General features: G+C 36.9%; 1 protein-coding gene across 3 annotated transcripts in view; it reads left to right on the plus strand.

The window, feature by feature from the left end:
- The window catches only part of TMTC2 (transmembrane O-mannosyltransferase targeting cadherins 2), a 452,640-nt gene extending 434,453 nt beyond the window's left edge, over positions 1 to 18,187 (plus strand). For all 3 annotated transcript variants that reach the window (XR_013521950.1, XM_035257146.3, XM_078337017.1), the window contains one exon: positions 15,522 to 18,187. Coding sequence is in view for 2 of the 3 variants with exons in the window: in XM_035257146.3 (XP_035113037.1) it covers positions 15,522 to 15,701 (180 nt within the window). In the remaining variant the exon portion in view is untranslated. The remainder of the gene's footprint in view (positions 1 to 15,521) is intronic.
- Positions 18,188 to 18,511: the final 324 nt, after the last annotated feature.

Raw genomic sequence — 18,511 nt, forward strand, 5'->3', positions numbered from 1 at the left:
CCTTGGTTAGATATATTCCTAAATATTTTATTTTATTTTTATTTTTGCAGCTATTTTAAAAGAGGCCGAGGTCTTGATTTGATTCTCAGCCTGGTTGCTGATGTAAAGAAGAGCTACTGATTTGTGTGCATTAATTTTGTATCCAGAAACTTGCTGAATTGTTTTATCAGTTTTAGGAGCTTTCCAGAGGAGTCTTTAGGGTTTTCTAGGTATGCAATCATGTCATCAGCAAACAGCAACAGTTTGACTTCGTCTTTACCAATTTGGATGCCCTTTATTTCTTTCTCTTGTCTGATTGCTCTAGCCAGGACTTTCAGTACTATGCTAAAGAGGAGTGGCAAAAGTTGGCATCCTTATCTGGTTCCAGTTCTCAGAGGAATGCTTTCAACTCTTCCCATTCAGTATTATGTTGGCTGTACATTTGTCATAGATGGCTTTTATTACATTGAGGTATGTCCCTTGTGTGTCAATTTTGTTGAGGGTTTTGATCATAAAGGGATGCTGGATTTTTGTCTAATGCTTTTTCTGCTTCTATGGAAATGATCATGTGATTTTTGTTTGTAATTCTGTTTATGTTGTGTGTCGCATTTATTGACTTGCATATGTTAAACCATCCCTGCATCCCTGAAATGAAACCCACTCAATCACAGGGAATTATCTCTTTGATATGTTGTTGGATTCAGTTTGTAGTATTTTGTTAAGGATTTTAGCATCTATGTTCATCAAGGATATCAGTCTGTAGTTTTCTTTTTTAGTTGTTCCCTTTCCTGGTTTTGGAATTAGGGTGATACTGGCTTCACAGAATGAATTAGGGAGAGTTCCTTCTTTCTCTATCTTGTGTCAATAGGATTGGTATCAAATCTTTGAACATCTGGTAGAATTCTAATGTGAATTTGGCTGGACTTGTACTTTTTTGTTGTTGGTAACTTTTAAATTACCATTTCAGTCTCGCTGCTGGTTATTGGGCTATTCAAAGTATCTAATTCTTCCAGATTTAAACTACGATGGTTGTATCTTTCCAGGAATTTATCCATCTCTTCTAGGTTTTCTAGTTTATGGGCATAAAGGTGTTCATAGTATCCCTGAATGTTATTTTATGTTTCTGTGACGTCAGATGTAATATCTCCCATTTCATTTCTTATTGAGGTTATTTGGATTTTCTGTTTTCTTGGTTAATCTTGCTAATGATCTATCAATTTTATTTATTTTTTTCAAGGAACCAGCGTTCTGTTTCATTTATCTTTTATATTTTTTTGTTTCAATTTCATTTACTTCTGCTCTTATCTTGGTTATATCATTTCTTCTGCAGGGTTTGGGTTAGGTTTGTTCTTGTTTCTCTAGTTCCTTGAGGTGTGACCTTAAATTGTCTGTCTTTGCTCTTTTAGACTTCTTGATATAGGTGTTTAGGGCTATGAGCTTTTCACTTAGCACCACCTTAGCTGTATCCCAGAGTTTTTGGTAGATTGTGTCACTATTGTTATTCATTTTGAAGAATTTTTTAATTTTCATCTTGATTTCATTTTTGACCCAGTGATCATTTCGGAGCAGGTTATTTAATTACCTTGTATTTGCATGGTTCTGAAGATTCCTTTTGGGGTTGATCTCGTTTTATTCCACTGTGCTCTGAGAGGACTTGATATAATTTCAATTTTCTTAAATTTTTTGAGGCTCATTTTGTGGGCCATCATATGGTCTTTCTTGGAGAAAGTTCCATGTGCTGTTGAATGCAATGTATAACTTGCGGTTGTTGGATGGAACGTTCTGTATGTAACTGTGAAGTCTATTTGTTCCAGGGTATAGTTTAAATCCATTGTTTTGTTGCTGTTGTTGTTGACTTTCTGTCTTGACCTGTCTAGTGCTGTCAGTGGAGTATTGAAGTCCCCCACTATTACTGTGTTACTGTCTATCTCATTTCTCAGGTCTAGTGGTAATTGTTTTATGAATTTGGGAGCTCCAGTAGAAGAGCATATATGTTTAGGATTGTGATATTTTCCTGTTGAGCAAGGCCTTTTATCATTATATATTGTCCTTCTTTGTATTATGTAACTGCTGTTCTTTAAAGTTTTTTTGTCTGATTTAGGAATAGCCACTCCTGCTCACTTTTGGTGTCCATTTGCATGAAATGTCTTTTTCTACTCCTTTACCTTAAGTTTATACAAGTCCTTATGTGTTACGTGAGTCTCGTAAAGGCAGCAGATGGTGGGTGAATTCTTAGCCATTCTGCAATTCTCTATCTTTTAAGTGGAGTGGTTAGGCCATTTACATTCAATGTTAATATTGAGATGTGAAGTACCATTCCATTCATTGTGCTATTTGTTGCCTGTGTAGTTTGTTTTTGATTTTTGTCTTTGCTTTTTTTTTTTTTTTTTTAAATTTTTTCTTGCATTTTAGGTTTGGGGGTACGTGTGCATAACATGCAAGACAGTTGCATAGGTACTCACATGGCAGTGTGTTTTGCTTCCTTTCTCCCCTTCACCCACATTTGGCATTTCTCCCCAGGCTGTCCCTCCCCACCTCCCCCTCCCGCTGGCCCTCCCCTTTTCCCCTCAATAGACCCCAGTGTTTAGTACTCCCCTCCCTGTGTACATGTGTTCTCATTTTTTATCACCCGCCTATGAGTGAGAATATGCGGTGTTTCATTTTCTGTTCTTGTGTCAGTTTGCTGAGAATGATGTTCTCCAGATTCATCCACGTCCCTACAAACGACACAAACTCATCATTTCTGATTGCTGCATAATATTCCATGGTGTATATGTGCCACATTTTCCCAATCCAGTCTATCATCGATGGGCATTTTGGTTGGTTCCAGGTCTTTGCTATTGTAAACAGTGCTGCAATGAACATTCGTGTGCATGTGTCCTTGTAGTAGAACGATTTATAGTCCTTTGGATATATACCCAGTAATGGGATTGCTGGGTCAAATGGAATTTCTATTTCTAAGGCCTTGAGGAATCGCCACACTGTCTTCCACAATGGTTGAACTAATTTACACTCCCACCAACTGTGTAAAAGTGTTCCTTTTTCTCCACATCCTCTCCAGCATCTGTTGTCTCCAGATTTTTTAATGATCGCCATTCTAACTGGCGTGAGATGGTATCTCAATGTGGTTTTGATTTGCATCTCTCTGATGACCAGTGACGATGAGCATTTTTTCATATGATTGTTGGCCTCATATATGTCTTCTTTCAAAAAGTGTCTGTTCCTATCCTTTGCCCACTTTTGAATGGGCTTGTTTGTTTTTTTCCTGTAAATGTGTTTGAGTTCTTTGTAAATTCTGGATATCAGCCCTTTGTCAGATGGGTAAACTGCAAAAATTTTTTCCCATTCTGTTGGTCTTTGCTTTTTAACTTGTGTTTTGTTTTATAGGTTATGTGAGGTTTATGCTTTTCTGTTTTGGTCTATTTTCAGGATTTGTTTCAAGATTTAGATCTCCCTTTAGCAGTTCTTTGAGTGGTGGTTTGGTAGTGGTAAATTCTCTCAGCATTTCTTTGTCTGAAAAAGATTATATCTTTCCTTAATAGATGAATATTAGTTTCACTAGATACAGAATTATTGGCTGATAATTGTTTTGTTTGAGGAGGCTGAAGATAGGGCCCCAAGCCCTTCTAGCTTGGAGGGTTTCTGCTGGGAAATCTGCTGTTAATCTGATAGGTTTTTCTATCTAGGTTGCCTGATAGTTTTGTCTCACAACTCTTAAGATTCTTTCCTTCCTTTAACTTTAAATATCCTGATGACAGTGTGCCTAGGTGATGATCTTTTTGTGATGAATTTCCCAGGTATTCTTTGTGCTTCTTGTATTTGGTTGTCTAGGGCCTCTAGCAAGGTCAGGGAAGTTTTCCTTGAGTATTGCCCCAAATATGTTTTCCAAATGTTTAGACTTATCTTCTTCCTCAAAAACACTGATTATTCTTGGATTTGGTTGTTTAACATAATCCTAGACTTCTTGGAAGGTTTGTTCATATTTTCTTATTCTTTTTTCTTTGTCTTTGTTGGAGTGGGTTAATTCAAAGACCTTGTCTTTGAGCTCTGATTCTATTTCTTCTAATTGTTCAGTTCTATTGCTGAGACTTTTCAGAGCATTTTGCATTTCTGTAAATGTCCTTGTTTCCTGACGTTTTTATTGTCTTTTATTTATGCTATTTCATTGACTATTTCTCCTTCACTTCTTGGATCTTTTTTTTCTTTTTTTCAATTTCCATACTTTGGGCTTCGTTTTTTTTTTTTTTCTGATGCCACCCTCATTAGCTTAATAACTAACCTCCCGAATTCTTTTTCAGGTAAATCAGGGATTTCTTCTTGGTTTGGATCCATTGCTGGTGAGCTAGTGTGATTTTTTTGGGATGTTGAAGAGCCTTGTTTTGTCATATTACCAGAGTTTGTTTTCTGGTTCCTTCTCATTTGTGCTGGCTCTGTCACGGGGAGAGTCTAGAGCTTAAGGTTCTTGTTCAGATTCTTTTGTCTCATGAAGTGTTCCCTTGATGTGGTACTCTCCTCCTTTTCCTATGGATATGGCTTCCTGAGAGCTGAGCTGTAGTGATTGTTATCCCTTTTCTGGGTCTAGCCACTGATTGTTATCCCTTTTCTGGATCTAGCCACCCAGCAAGTCTACCAAGCTCTGTGCTGGTACTGGGTGTTGTTTGCACAGCATCCTATGATGTGCACCATCTGTGGGTTTCTCAGCTGTGGATACTAGCACCTGTTCTGGTGGAGGTGGTAGGGGGGTGGTGAAATGGACTATTTGAGGATTCTTAGCTTTGGTGGTTTAATGCACTCTTTTTGTATAGTTTGGCTTCGTGGATGTGGCGCTTTCCAGAGAGCGTTAGCTGTGGGTAGTATTGGGAGGAACAGGCAGTGGGCAGGGCCCTAGAACTCTTAAGAGTATATGCCCTTTATCTTCAGCTACCAGGGTGGTCAGGGGAGGACAATTGTTGGGGGGCAGTGCTAGGCATTTCTGAGCTCACGCTCTCCTTGGACAGGTCTTGCTGCAGCTGCTGTGTGGCATGGGAATGAAGTTCCCAGGTCAATGGAGTTATGTTCATAGGAGGATTATGGCTGCCCCTGTTGTGTCATGCAGGTTTTCGGAGAAGTAGAGGAAATCCAGCAGTCACAAGCCTCATGTAGCTCCCACACAATCCAAAGGGCCAGTCTCACTCCCGCCATGTCCCCATCCCCAACAGCACTGAGTCTGTTTCCAGGCAGTAGGCAAGCAAGGCTGAGAACTTACTGCATGCTACCCACTTCCCAGCTGTGAAAGCACGTATGGCTTTCCTTCTTCCCCCACCTTTATAGTCTGCACACCAATTCATGCGCTCCCCAGAGTTCTGGCCAGTAGGCTTCTTGATCGGTTCAGATTGTTACAAAGTTCAGCTGGAGATTTCCTTCTCTGGGACCTTTTCCTTCTCCCTGGGGCCTCTGGCCATCCTCCTGAAGGACCCCTAGGAGTCCTGCCAGAGATGGCTTGCTATGGAGCCTAGCGAGCACACAGGGCTCTTTCTGCTGCTTCCTCTAGCCCTGTATTTCACTCAGCTGTCTAAATAGACTCAGTTCCAGGTAAGGTCACAATCTTCTCCCATAATCTAGACCTTCATTTTCACCAGTGAGGGTGTGTGTTCAGGGGTGGTTGACCTTCTTTTCCCACTTCCACAATTTGGGTACTCACAGTATTTGGGGTGTCTCACAGGTCCTGCAGGAGCAATCTGCTTCCTTCAGAGGGTCTGTGGGTCCTTTTGGGTTTCCTGATTTATTCCTGCAGTTGTTCTGGAGCAAAATTCAACAGGCAAGCCTCGACGTGCTGCTCTGTCCAAGTCGGAGTTGCAATCCAGTCCTGCCTCCCATCTGCCACGAGCACTGTCAGTTCTCTAGATTTTTCCATTTGAGTCACATGAAAGATGTTTCTGTGACATTAAAGACATCAAAAAATCCAGCTTCAAAATAGGATCATCTTCACTGAAGAATAATTTCTGGAGTAATATACTTAAGTTAGTAGATGTACTTTAAAGTCTGTTAGAAATAACCACCACTTTTGAAATTGTTCTGTTACAGTCACTGTTTGCTATCCCCAAACCACAACTGTTGGCATTTTGATAGCCATAGAAATGTATAGCACCCAACACTGTGACAGTCGGACCCATCATAAAAGTTAAATGAACATTCTTGTAACACACACTGGGACGAGGCAGACGTAGGAGGGAAGGATTGAGCACACAGGATAAAATGTGTCTCTGACAAATTGGAAGTACTCCCTTCATACAGCTTTGTTGTCTTAGTTGTCATCTCTATCTGTTTTGTGTTATTCAAAACTATTCCAAAAGCACAAATACTGTATTGAAACTGAGAATCAAAATGAATCATTTCTATGATCTGTCAGAATTTGCCTTGCCATTGCTAGATTTCCTGTGTTGTTTCCCCATGCTATGTCTCAATTTGGTAAATCTTTTTGATATATTCAAAATATGACTATACTCAAAATAAGACTACAAAGAACTGTCATTTCTGAATTGGGAGTGTTGCATTCTTATGGGATTTTGTTTCATGATAGCATTTTCTGACCATTGTTAAATTGTATTAATCTTGCATTTTAAGTAAGGATTTATTTTTTCATTTTGGTTTGGTACCAGAAGGGTTAACATCATGAATATTACTGCTGACAGCTTAATCTCCAAACTAATTGAAATTCAGACTCCTCTCTATTAGGGGACTCTTCACTCCTGGTTCTGCTCTTGGCAGTCAGCTAAAAATGTTTTTTAAAGTAACAAATTGATTTTGATGCTACCCACCCGTTTCAAAAGTTCATGTAATATTCTCATTCTGGGAATCTAAGAGACTTGAAGCAACCTGACAATGCATCTTGTCTAATATTCTCATACCCATAAGGAAATAATATCCCCTCTCCCCCGCAGTTCATTCTTAGAATCTCTTTTGTAGACATACCTGATTCTTCCTTCGGAGTAGAAGAATTTGTCTTCATGCACCGGACTGTAAACTCCTTGAGGGCAGTGAATCCGTCCTCTGTGTCATCCTCTTCTATACTGCTTATATCGTTGCATGGATAACAGTTTCACCTCCCTTTCAGTCTGAAGGGCATAAACGAGACAATGAAGTTATACCTCATAATTGGTTGTAGTAGATCCTAAGTATGCACTTAAAAGTACTTAAAGCTACATAGAGACTAAAAACACATTTCTTTTGTTTACTGCATATCCATTGTCAGGCAGAGACCCTGACCTATAATTAGTGGTCAATAAATATTTGTTCAATTATACTGAGACTGGTATAGAATTTACCTCTCCTACATCAGGTTTTTCTGCTAGCCCATACAAATTTGTCTTCTTTCAGCAAACATTCATTGAGAGTTTATTTTATATGCCAAATTCTAGCACTAGCAGTATAAAGGCAATTAAGATAAATTCACTAGCTTTTTCATCTTCCATCAAAGAAGACAGACACTTATAACAAGTAGCTATAATTCACTCTGGTAAGTGTAGCAATTAATGCATGTAGACAGTACTATGGGAACATAAAGAAGTAAACTATGAATAAGAATTTGTTAAAATCTTTTTTTATTGAGCAGAAGTTTGTCAAAGAGAGGGTGGAAGAAGGACTTTGTCAGAGGAGCAGTCTATGATAAGAAATGAATGCTCAAAAGAGCTGATGACAGAAATAGAAGTTTGAGCTGGCTCAGGCAGAATGTACATTGAGGGAATGTTTTGGATGCCAAGTAAAAAAGGGGCTTCTTAATACTAGCTGAAGAGTCTGGATCCTTTTCTATAGACAAAACTTCTGAAACATAATTTGCATTTTAGAAAGATAAATATCAGGTGGAAGATAGATTGGAATAAGAAGAAACTGAAGATAGGGAGAATTATAGGAGGCTGATGGAGGTTAAAGAATGAGATGAGATGCTAAATTTACATGGTGCCAGTAAAAATGGAGAGTAGTAAAGAGAGGTAAAATATGAAACATACTGTTCATCTTAATTCTTTCCTTTTTGTTATCCCTGGAAAAGGAACTAAGAAGAAAGAAAGGATTCTGGATACAGAAAGGCTATGAAGGTTATTCTGCATGCTGGCTAACTAGGAGCTGCTGTCCTCCCATATACATTCATCCAGGATTTCCCGTAGTTACCATTGAGACATCCATGGAGATCTCACTGCCTCTACCAGAGGTCCACTGTCTGGCTGCCCATATTTCTGTCATCACCTTAAGTGAACTTATATCAAAGATTCTCTATTTTGTTTATATCAGATTTTTCATTTTGGAAGCAATGATTATCTGGTTCCCAATATTGGGAAGCAACAAGGCAGGCAGTCCTATGTAGGACCACTGTTGAGGCAGTTGGGGCTCTGTGTTCCTGCCTTTCAAATATTACCATATAGGTGATAATTCATAGAATGTTAGGTTATTATCTTATTTTGTACAAATGTTAAGAGCAGGTGTGTCACTAAAGAGGAAACATAAAAAGCTTATAAGCTTATGAAAATGTTTCTAACCTCTCTAGTAATAAGGGAAAAGAAGTTAAGTGCATGAAAATATAAACACTGAGTATTCCTTATCCAAAATGTTTGGGAGCAGAAATCCCAATCTCAGATTTCAGCTTTTTCACATTTTAGAATATCTGCATTATACTTTTACCAGTTGAGAATTGAAAATCTGAAAATTAAAATGCATTTTCTTTGAGGATTATGTCTGCATTTAAAGAGTTTTAGATTTTGAAGCATTCCAGATTGCAGATTTTCAGATTTGGGATAGCCAGTTCACACCATTTTGCAACTTTCAATTCAACAAAAACTTTAAAAATTAGACAATACTAAGTGTTATTAAGGATACAAAATAAAGGGTCTCCTGTTATATGTTTTTATTAGTACATTTTGATACAACCACTTTGAAAAGCAATTTGGTAATAGCTAACAAAGTCTAAGAACCCCTGTGATCTCACAGTTCCATTCCTAGAAACTCTTCCCTAAGAATGTGTGACATGTGCACAAGAATTGATGGCAGCCCTCTCTGAAAGGATCTGTATTCCATCATTAAGAGAAGGTATTTAATGTAATTAATGTGAAATAACAAATCTTACATACATCAAGATGTGTAAGTCTGAAAAATAAAATGTTGAACAAAATTTGAGGGTTCAAATGGGTATTTGGCAGGATGGTATTCCATGATGGATGGTGCCTAATATATTTAAAACTTATAAATGATATTTACATTTGCCATGGGTATACAAACAGTAAAACTGTGGAACGTGTACTGGACTGTTAAGTACCAGTTTCAACTGGTAGTTGGTAGTTTTCTCCTGAAGATGGTCAGGAATAGAATAGGGAGAGATATTTAGGGGCTTCAGTTGTATTTATAAAGTTATATTTGTTAGGCAACTATACAGTGTTTGTTGCATTCTCTGAAATTTTTATATGCCTAAAATATAATAAAGAAAAAACCCACATATGACTTTAGTCATATGTTTCTTTATTCATTTTGTCAATCAGCCATCAACGTGTTCATCTACCTATTCATTTATTCTTTTATTTCTGCCAGAATAATTTTATTTAAGTAATCCAAGAAAAGATGTTGAAGGCCTGAACCAAGTTGGAAGAAAGGGGTAGGATATAATTAGAAGACAGATTTAAGAGCAATCTGGGAGTAAAGTTATCAAGACTTAACAATTGGATATGAGTATGTATATTGGTGGTGAGACAAGGAATTCAAGATAATTTATGTATGTTTCCATCTTGCATCAAACCATTAAGCATGCCAATGAAACAAAGGAGAGTGATGTTGAATGTGAAAGGAATAAGGTATTTAACATTTTTTTTCCTGAAGCTTAACAGGTCATCTTAAAAACTTTAATTCAGTAATTATTTATTAAATATCTGCCATGTATAAGGCACAAATGAATATAAATCCACTAAATGTATGCATAAATGCCTTTCATTAATATGTTTCTTAAAATGTTTAGACTATTCATTTTTAAGCATCATGTACAGTTGCTGCTTCAGTAAATTCAGTTGGGCAAGCAATTTCAACTGAATACAGTTGAATGCCAGTATGCAGTCTTCATTAAGTTATTTGATTTATTTGATAGCTACTTTAAAAAGAGTGAGAATCCATCAAAAAGTTCAGACTACAAACTCATTTAAGTTTGCAAATTATATTCAGAAGGAAGGTTGAAGGTGATTATCTTGAAAATATTCCAAAAATGTGTTGTATATTAATTGAGTAATGACTAGTACGGCTAACTTCAGTCACTCTTTTTTGTTGTTGTTGTTGTTTTAAGATGGAGTCCTCTCTGTCACCCAGGCTGAAGTGCAGTGACATATCGGCTCATTGCAACCTCCGCCTCCCAGGTTCAAGCAATTCCCCTGCCTCAGTCTCCTGAGTAGCTGGGATTACAGACGGCTGCGACCATGACCAGCTAATTTTTTTATATTTCCAGAGATGGAGTTTTACCACATTGGCCAGACTGGTCTCTAACTCCTGACCTCAGGCAGTCCACCTGCCTCAGCCTCCCAAAGTGCTGGTATCGCAGGCATCAGCCACCGTGCCCGGCGCTCTTTTTAAAAAGTTATGTAGTATATACAACAAGAAATATGCATGTCTGAGTAATTTTAGCAACATGAGTAAATCCTTTGAATGGAAATAAACTTATTTAAGCAATTACAAATTACTTCTATCTTCATCTATTACCTCTATCTTCATCTTTCTCATAATTCCCCTTGCCTGTTGACTGTCCTTCATAAAAGGGAAATGGCCACGGGACTTTGGCTTACTTCTTCAACTTTGGACTAACAGGATACAAGAGAGCCCAGCTACTGCATGGCTATCCAACTCCTGACTAAATAGAACGTCTCAACCAAACCTTTTTTGGTTTTGTTTTCCTCTGGTACCCCACTCAATTCCTCTATAACTCCTGATCCCAATAGAAACATGGATTCCCAACCCTAAATTCCCATGTAGTCTTACTATTTCTCCTCTGTCATTTTCTTTTCACTCCTACATAATAAGCTGAGGCCTGACCAATGATTTTGTGTTCCAATCCTGTGTGTTCACGATACCCTGTGAGCTCAGCTGCATTCCTTGAGAGCCTCAAGGGCCTTAAGAATCAGTCCTCCGTAATCTTGTCTGTGCTCTACCCACCACAATAGACATCCATTATTTTAATTTTGCATATTTCTTCCAAAGTTGAAGAAGTAAGCCAAAGACCACAGTAAAATAACAAAGAAGGCAGAATTCCCTGGAGTCTTAAAAAAATATATCATTTTCCGTTTCAATATGGCTGCCAGTCAGCTCCTTTGATGTAAAGCATCTGTCCTTATCAAGGAAACAAGGAATGTCTGGTTCTCCTTTCTAGCCTGTGAAGTAGGAGTCGGTGTCATTTGTTGTACAGAACCAGGAGCCCCATGCTACTGGGCTGCAAACCACTGACTACTTTGGTTAACATACTGAAAATTTCGTCACTTGTCTTTAATAAAAGACCATGTGTGTCGGGGAAGGCTTGAGCAGTTGTCATTCTCACCAGCTCATGAGCTACACCTGGCAGAGAACAACGACACCAGTATATAATCAAACAGATTACCTGAAATTTTTACATTTCAGTTTTAGAGTTTGGTAGTCTTTAAGTCTGTTTTGGAAAACTTTATGTGTTCTTATTTGGTTATTAAAAGGCTTTTCATATCTTCTCCTTCTGTCTAATAATATTTAGTCATTTATGGCTTCTGCTTAAAAAAATAAAGATTATTTGGACATTTTCTGACTTAAATAATTGAATAACCAAGAGAAGAATTCTATTTTGAGGGAGGATAGGTATTCTGACATACTTTATAACCTCTTATAGGAAATTTAATCACAGAAGCTACAAAATGATATAATCTATGATCTAGAAGTGACCTTTATAACAGTGCTTCTCAAATTTTAAAGAGCATACAAAGCACCTGGGGATCTTGCTAAAATTCAAATTGATTCAGTAGGCGGCACCTGAAGTTCTGCCTTTCTGTCAAGCTGCCAGGTGATGATGATGCAACTCCCTAAACTATATAGTTCTGTGTTGCTCAGCTAGATGACCTGAAGGAATTCAGTCCAGTGGGCGTCCATTAAGCTTCCCTAGCACTGATACAGAGGGAAGACATGACAGACTTAAAACCCCTGTCTTTGAAGAGAGAAAAACAACCATGTTGTAAAAAGTAGAGTCTATCCCCAGTCTTATTCATCAATTTTTAATAAATATTTGAAATTTTTTATGTCTGAATAAACACTGACACTTTCAAAGCAGTTATCTAAGGTGATGATATTCATTACATATGTCATATTTTAGCATACCTGTGTATCAATTCCGTATTTCCATTCACTAAGAAGATACTGTGATGTTTTGAGCATTACATAATGCACATTTGTAGGGTTTTGAAATAAAACGTTTTATTTTACTGAAGTAGCCATTTACATTCACACCAAAATGTTATAGCTGAACCTGAAATGTATAGCTGCTTAAATATATTGAACGATGTTTTTAAATATGCACATTTTTAGTTCTCATTTATTTTTAGTCCTTAGGGGAAGCAATTAATGAGTCTATGTGGGCTTTCATGACAGTTGTTATCCTGTGGTAACTATGATTTTTTTTTTGTTTAATAAGTAACACAGTGGTGTGGATAATGCAAAATTAAAGTTATTACAAAAACCCCATTACAATTAGCATTTAGAACTCATTCAACAGAACAGATTTTGCTTCCTAGATGAGTTTTATTAGAATAATATTAAAATACAAAATGTGTTTCATCATTTGATGGTGGGTAGGTCACTCCATAAGTGTTTCAAGGACAGAGAAGCCTCGGGCTGCAATTTAGTAATAATAGTAAAGTCTATTTATGTAGCATGATCAACTTTACCAACCATTTTCACATTTACCTCTTACAGGTTTAACCTTAAACAGGCTAGAAAGCTAGTAAACATGAAGCCAGTTCAGAAATCCTCAGTTTTTAGGTTCAGTGGTTCTTCAGGCACACTAACAAGGAGGTTCTGCTTTGTATTTTTGAAATGATAAAGAAGAAATGGAAAAAGACAATGATGTGGGTATTTTCATATGATATTTACAGAAATAAAATGCTGGCATCCCAGTTATAAAGGAAACAGAGATCATAAGCCCTCACCCAACTTGTTCAAGTGCCCACATCTCTGTGGTAGAGCTGCTGTTTGAACCTAGGCAGCCTGACTCTGTAACCTCTGAGTGTTTTTCATAATCCCTTTGAGTTGAAATCATAGATACAGACATGATAGGCACAGTCACTTTGGCCATAAAATGATTCAAGAAATAATGACTATCACACAGAGCCATCTGTTTTCTCTCCACCTCATCACTGGGCCTCTTCCATTTCTGGTTAGTAAGGAATGGTCTCCAATAGTGGTTATTCCTCCCTATTTCCACTCTTCCCACTCAGGATAGCAGGAAGTCTGAACATTGTATCTACTTAGCATCTTTAGTAATTCAGGCTGTGAGCACACTTCACCCTCCATTTAGTGGCTGTTTATTGATAGTTGTGCTAAGCACTGTGAGAGGACATAATTCAGAACTGTGTCCAAGCTTTAAGGAACTCAGGATAATAGCAGTGGTGTGATAACAAAGTTCTTTTAGGAAGACAGAGTAGGTGGTGTTATTTTCAGTTTCCAATGTAGAGCTTTTTACTGCACATGACATTTAGAGCTATGTTTATTTGGATTGGTGTTTAAAATTAGAAATTGACCATCTGCATTTTTCTTGATAAGTATGGAGTTGTCCTGACCAAAAAGGTTTTTGAAGGTCAGGAATAGCTATTATTTGCAGCATTATTTTTTGTAAAAGAGAAAATTATATAGGAAAGTTTAAAAATAATGCCCAGTAGTTGAAGACTTAAGATTTTAGAATATATATCCAGACACATATGTAGCCATTGAAATCAAAATTTTAAAGACTGCACAACAGCATAAAAACCACAAACATGTATGTGCTAGACTTGAAGCAAAATGAGATAAGGAAAAGTAATCTTGATATTTGTAGAGTGTCTAATTTATACCTGTACTCTGCTATGTGTATTTAATTTTCTCATTGTATCTTTCTAACAGCATGCAAAGAAGTTGATGTTGTTTCAGTATTTCACAATTGAAGGAAGGGCACAGATATGTTAGGGGACTTCACCAAGGTCCTAGACAGTGGTTGAACAAGAGTTCAAACACACATCTCCTAAAAATCCATATCCCCTAAGTCAATTTATTCTGAGCTATTCCACCCTCCTCCAAAGCATTGCTTTTGGTTCAGAAATAATTAGTTTGACAGTAAAGAGTAGAGTCACATGAGTTCATCTGAAGAGTGCATGTCTTGTGAAAATACCAAATCTTAAAAATAATTGTGAATTATTTTAGGCTGTAGTACAGAATTGAAGGACAATTGATAGTTGACACCATCCGAAAAATAAAGTGTAATCATAGCGTAAACACCTTACTTTTATCTGATATTTCAAATATGCATTTTTGTAACTGCCAAAATATTAGCTGCTTTCTGTTAGCCAGAATATTCCAGGGACAGGAGCAAAACAGCCTTTATTTATAAAGAGCAAGCAAAATATATTTTCCTTTAAGAAGGACTATTGTTGTTAACTGATGTCTGAGAATTTGGGCATGAAAATCTTTGTATTAAACTGGTGCAACGTAATTCATGCCATTTTGAAAACACTTGTAAACTTTTTCCCCCATGCGATAGCTTTGTATTGCAATTATTATGCATTACTGAAAATTCTATGAGAATTCTGTAACTGCTTTTTAATAGGTAAGATAAAATTGTTCTTAAAAAGTTTTATTTTTCTCTGCCATATTTTATCTATTTGAATGCTTTTACTTCACTCTATGGTAAACATTCATTATTATGGAAGTTAAACACGAGCTTTTAAAAATAAAGACTTTGTCTTGTTAAACTGTTTAGGTTTTGGAGGTGCTTTCGTGGTTGCATTTTCATTTTTGTTAGGATTTTTACCCAAAAGCATCAGTAACATTTCATAGTTTAATTTTGTGTTAAAAGCCTGGGATATTGCTAAGAAGAGAAAACAAAGAATAAGTAGGTATAGATTTGCCAACTTTAGCCACTTATTTTTTGTTTCTTGTCATTGAAATTTTAAAAAATTCTTTTGGTACTCAGCGACCAGGCCAAAAATAAAATTCTTTCCATCTGAAATTATATCATTTTTAAACATTTTTTTTCCCTCAAATAGTACTGTCTGATTATGCTATTAGGTTTTCATATGTTACCTATGCTTTCTCATTATAGAAAAAATTACTCTTTCTTTAGATGTCTGTCCTTTCTAAAGCACAGAGTACACAGCAGCTGTTTGAAAACTTTCCTTCTTCCTAGTTGTCTTTGTCTGTTTGTATAAATTGCTAAATTGCTTTCACAAAATGCCTCTAGACAGAAGGGAATAATTTGCATAAGTGGATGAAGGTTTTTGTTTTCCATGAAGGAAAGCTTGAAATGGCCTCCTAATTGTTTTCCTTCCTTTCTCTTGTTGCAGTATCCGGCTGCTCTGATGAATCTGGGAGCCATTCTGCACCTCAATGGCAGACTCCAGAAGGCCGAGGCGAACTACCTGCGGGCCCTGCAGCTCAAGCCAGATGATGTCATCACACAGTCCAATCTCCGCAAACTGTGGAACATCATGGAAAAACAAGGCTTAAAGACTTCTAAGACCTGACACAGGAGGCAGAAGCCCATCCTCCTCCAGTTTTGAAAGCTGGCTTCCTTAGCAGACCGAACTTCCCAGTAGTGCTGTGACAAGAGCTCCTGTTGAACTTCAAGACCAGGGCAGAGAACACTGAGGTCCCTACCACTTCTGGAAAAATCTACTTTGCTGTTGGCACAGCTGTTAACACCAAAAAGGGGAACATTGGAAACCTCATGGAGGATGTAATTGTTACCCATAGACTGTAAACCAGAGCACTTAAAACAGAATCTTTTGGCATTCTTAAAAGGGAGGGGTGGGTGTATAAGTCACAGATTTTGTTCATTTTCTGAAAGCTAATTTCAAAATTATCTTGTTCCTTAAACACTGTGAGAGGAAGTCAGAGTGTCCATTCAGCCATGGTAAACAGTTAGGGTTAAGTGTAACTAGGGAGTGATAAAGGCGTAGTGTGAGTCCCAGTGAGCCGCTGGTTGTCCTAACGCTGCTGTCTTCCCTCTTTGGGACAGCCTGCTTATCAATTTCTGAAGCTTAGAAAACTTTTTTCGTTTTAATACTGTGTCAAGATCTGTCCAAAGCCGCTATTGTTTCTTGACTAGTGTACATAATGTTTTATGATTTGGATGTCAGAGGCTTCATTCTTTTGGATGTTATTTGCTTTTTATGTTCTGAACAGGCTATGGAGAGCAGAGCTAACCATCTTCACACTCGAGTTGTATAAGGGACTGGGGAGGCCTTATATGTGTCAGGCAGGCATTTTTAAAATTTTAATGTCACCAATATTTTCCGCCAAGCTGCCCAGTAGGATTAATTGTATTAATTCTTTTGAAATTACCTTTTAAAATGGCTATTCCTGGATAATGTGCAAGCTTACATAAGGATAAAGGACAGGGATGCTTGTAAGCCTTCCAGTTCCAATAACTAACCAATAGCTATTAGACAAAAGGGAAGGTGTTTTGTGCTTCCCAGATGTTGCTGGTTAAAAAATCAACTCTACTCAAAGGAGTGTATGATGGTGGTTGCCAGTGATTTTGTATTTTGGAAAGAGTAGGTGTCAAATTTTAATCACTTTCTTAAAGGTACCTAAACAGCAATGCTGATAAATTTTCAAGGAATTATTTTTGTCTTACTTTGCTCTTCTCAAAAGGCATCAAAAACAACTTATTTTAAGGTGCAATAGAGTATAGCATTAGCCTGCATGTTTCTAGGTCTTCTGCCAAGTGCTTTTCTCAGTTGAAGACTATTTCTCACTAGCAAATTTGGTATTTTATTTCATTACCTATTAGTAACCACTTCAATGATCATTTCACAAGAAAAAGAGTATGAATTAGATAGAGAACAATATTTTTATTGAACATTTTTTGGCTTGCAGTTAAACTTTGCCACTAAAATTTAACTTCATAAAACACTAGTCCATTATCAACTTCTTCATAGAGAAAGTAGCTATACTATACCCTACATATTTATTTATTTATTATTCTACCATAGCAAATAACAAAACTTGATGCATTAAGCCAGTTCTTTGCAACTGAAAATCACCTGTTTCTCCTTCCCTTTCACACTCCAGGTATATATGATCAGCATCTCCGTTAAAAGGAAGCTGGACATGCAAATAGATCATATTATGTTTTCTCCATATTTTATGTTTTTCTATGTATCTGAATACAGTGGGATAAATAATTGAAAGTAGTATTTCTACAGCATTAGTGTTTTTGTGAGAAGGGCAAATGTAGTGAGAAAGATTTTTTCATGCCATTCATAAGTAAGCCCTTCTGTAAGATATATATTATTTTGTAAACATTTCATTGAAGGGCCAAAAGCTAAATTATAAATTAAATCACTGTGTTTTCAGAATGATATTTAACAGCAACAAACCCATGATCAAGCCAAAATAGTGGGTTGAAGTGTATTAACTTTTTAGTGCATTGGCAATTGAAAAAAAAAAGGAATTTAATATAAGGCTATAGAGATTAATTCAGTGTCTAACATTTGTATTTATTTAAATAGTTATTGACCTATGATGACTTTCTAGTCTTAACATTTTATCTTTTTATTGTTATTGTTCCTCCTTTCGAAGACCTGGTCCTTAACAGGTTCACTGAATGCGTAGTTGAGGCACTTCTTGTGACACTGGCTCCCAAGTAGCGTTAATAATTGGGCCTGTGTCATAAAATGCACAGATCATTAATAATTAAATGTCCCTGACACTTTTCACCATAGGGCTGGACTTAGTAACCGACCAACTTGGTGGGGGGAGGGTGGGGAGGGGCATTAGAACATGATCAAAAAATGTCTCCGCTCAGGGATTTATGGTGGATTATTGCAGACAGTGCTAAAAATATAGAGCACAAGACAAGTTTACTAAATTAAAATTTTATTTTTTGAGAAACTGTTATTTGTATAAATTATCAAGATTTGTAGGCTTTCCTTTTGTAGAAATAATTGTTTTATGTGCCAGAGAATTTCGATTTTGTTTTCAACAATAAAGCATTGATAACAAATATATTGTGTAAGCCTTGTTTAAATCCTCTACAGCAACAACACAAACTCTGAAATTTTAACAAAACTAGGTGAAAGGTTAAAAAGAATGAACGTTGGGCATCAAATAGAGACACATTGTGGTAATGTATAATTAATAATCTCCATTTTTAAAAGTTATTATGCAAGTAGGCATTGCCAATATCACCAGGTTTACCATGTTTAGAAAAGATGATAAAGTTTGTTTTGTGTCTTTGGTTGATGAACTATGAGAAAAGATGCTATGAAGTTTTCCAGGAAGGGCATATTTATAAGTTTCTGGCTTCAGTAAGTTGTTAGGTAAAAAG

The sequence above is a fragment of the Callithrix jacchus genome, chromosome 9 (genome assembly GCF_049354715.1).
Source record: "Callithrix jacchus isolate 240 chromosome 9, calJac240_pri, whole genome shotgun sequence".
In the NCBI taxonomy this organism is placed as follows: domain Eukaryota; kingdom Metazoa; phylum Chordata; class Mammalia; order Primates; family Cebidae; genus Callithrix; species Callithrix jacchus.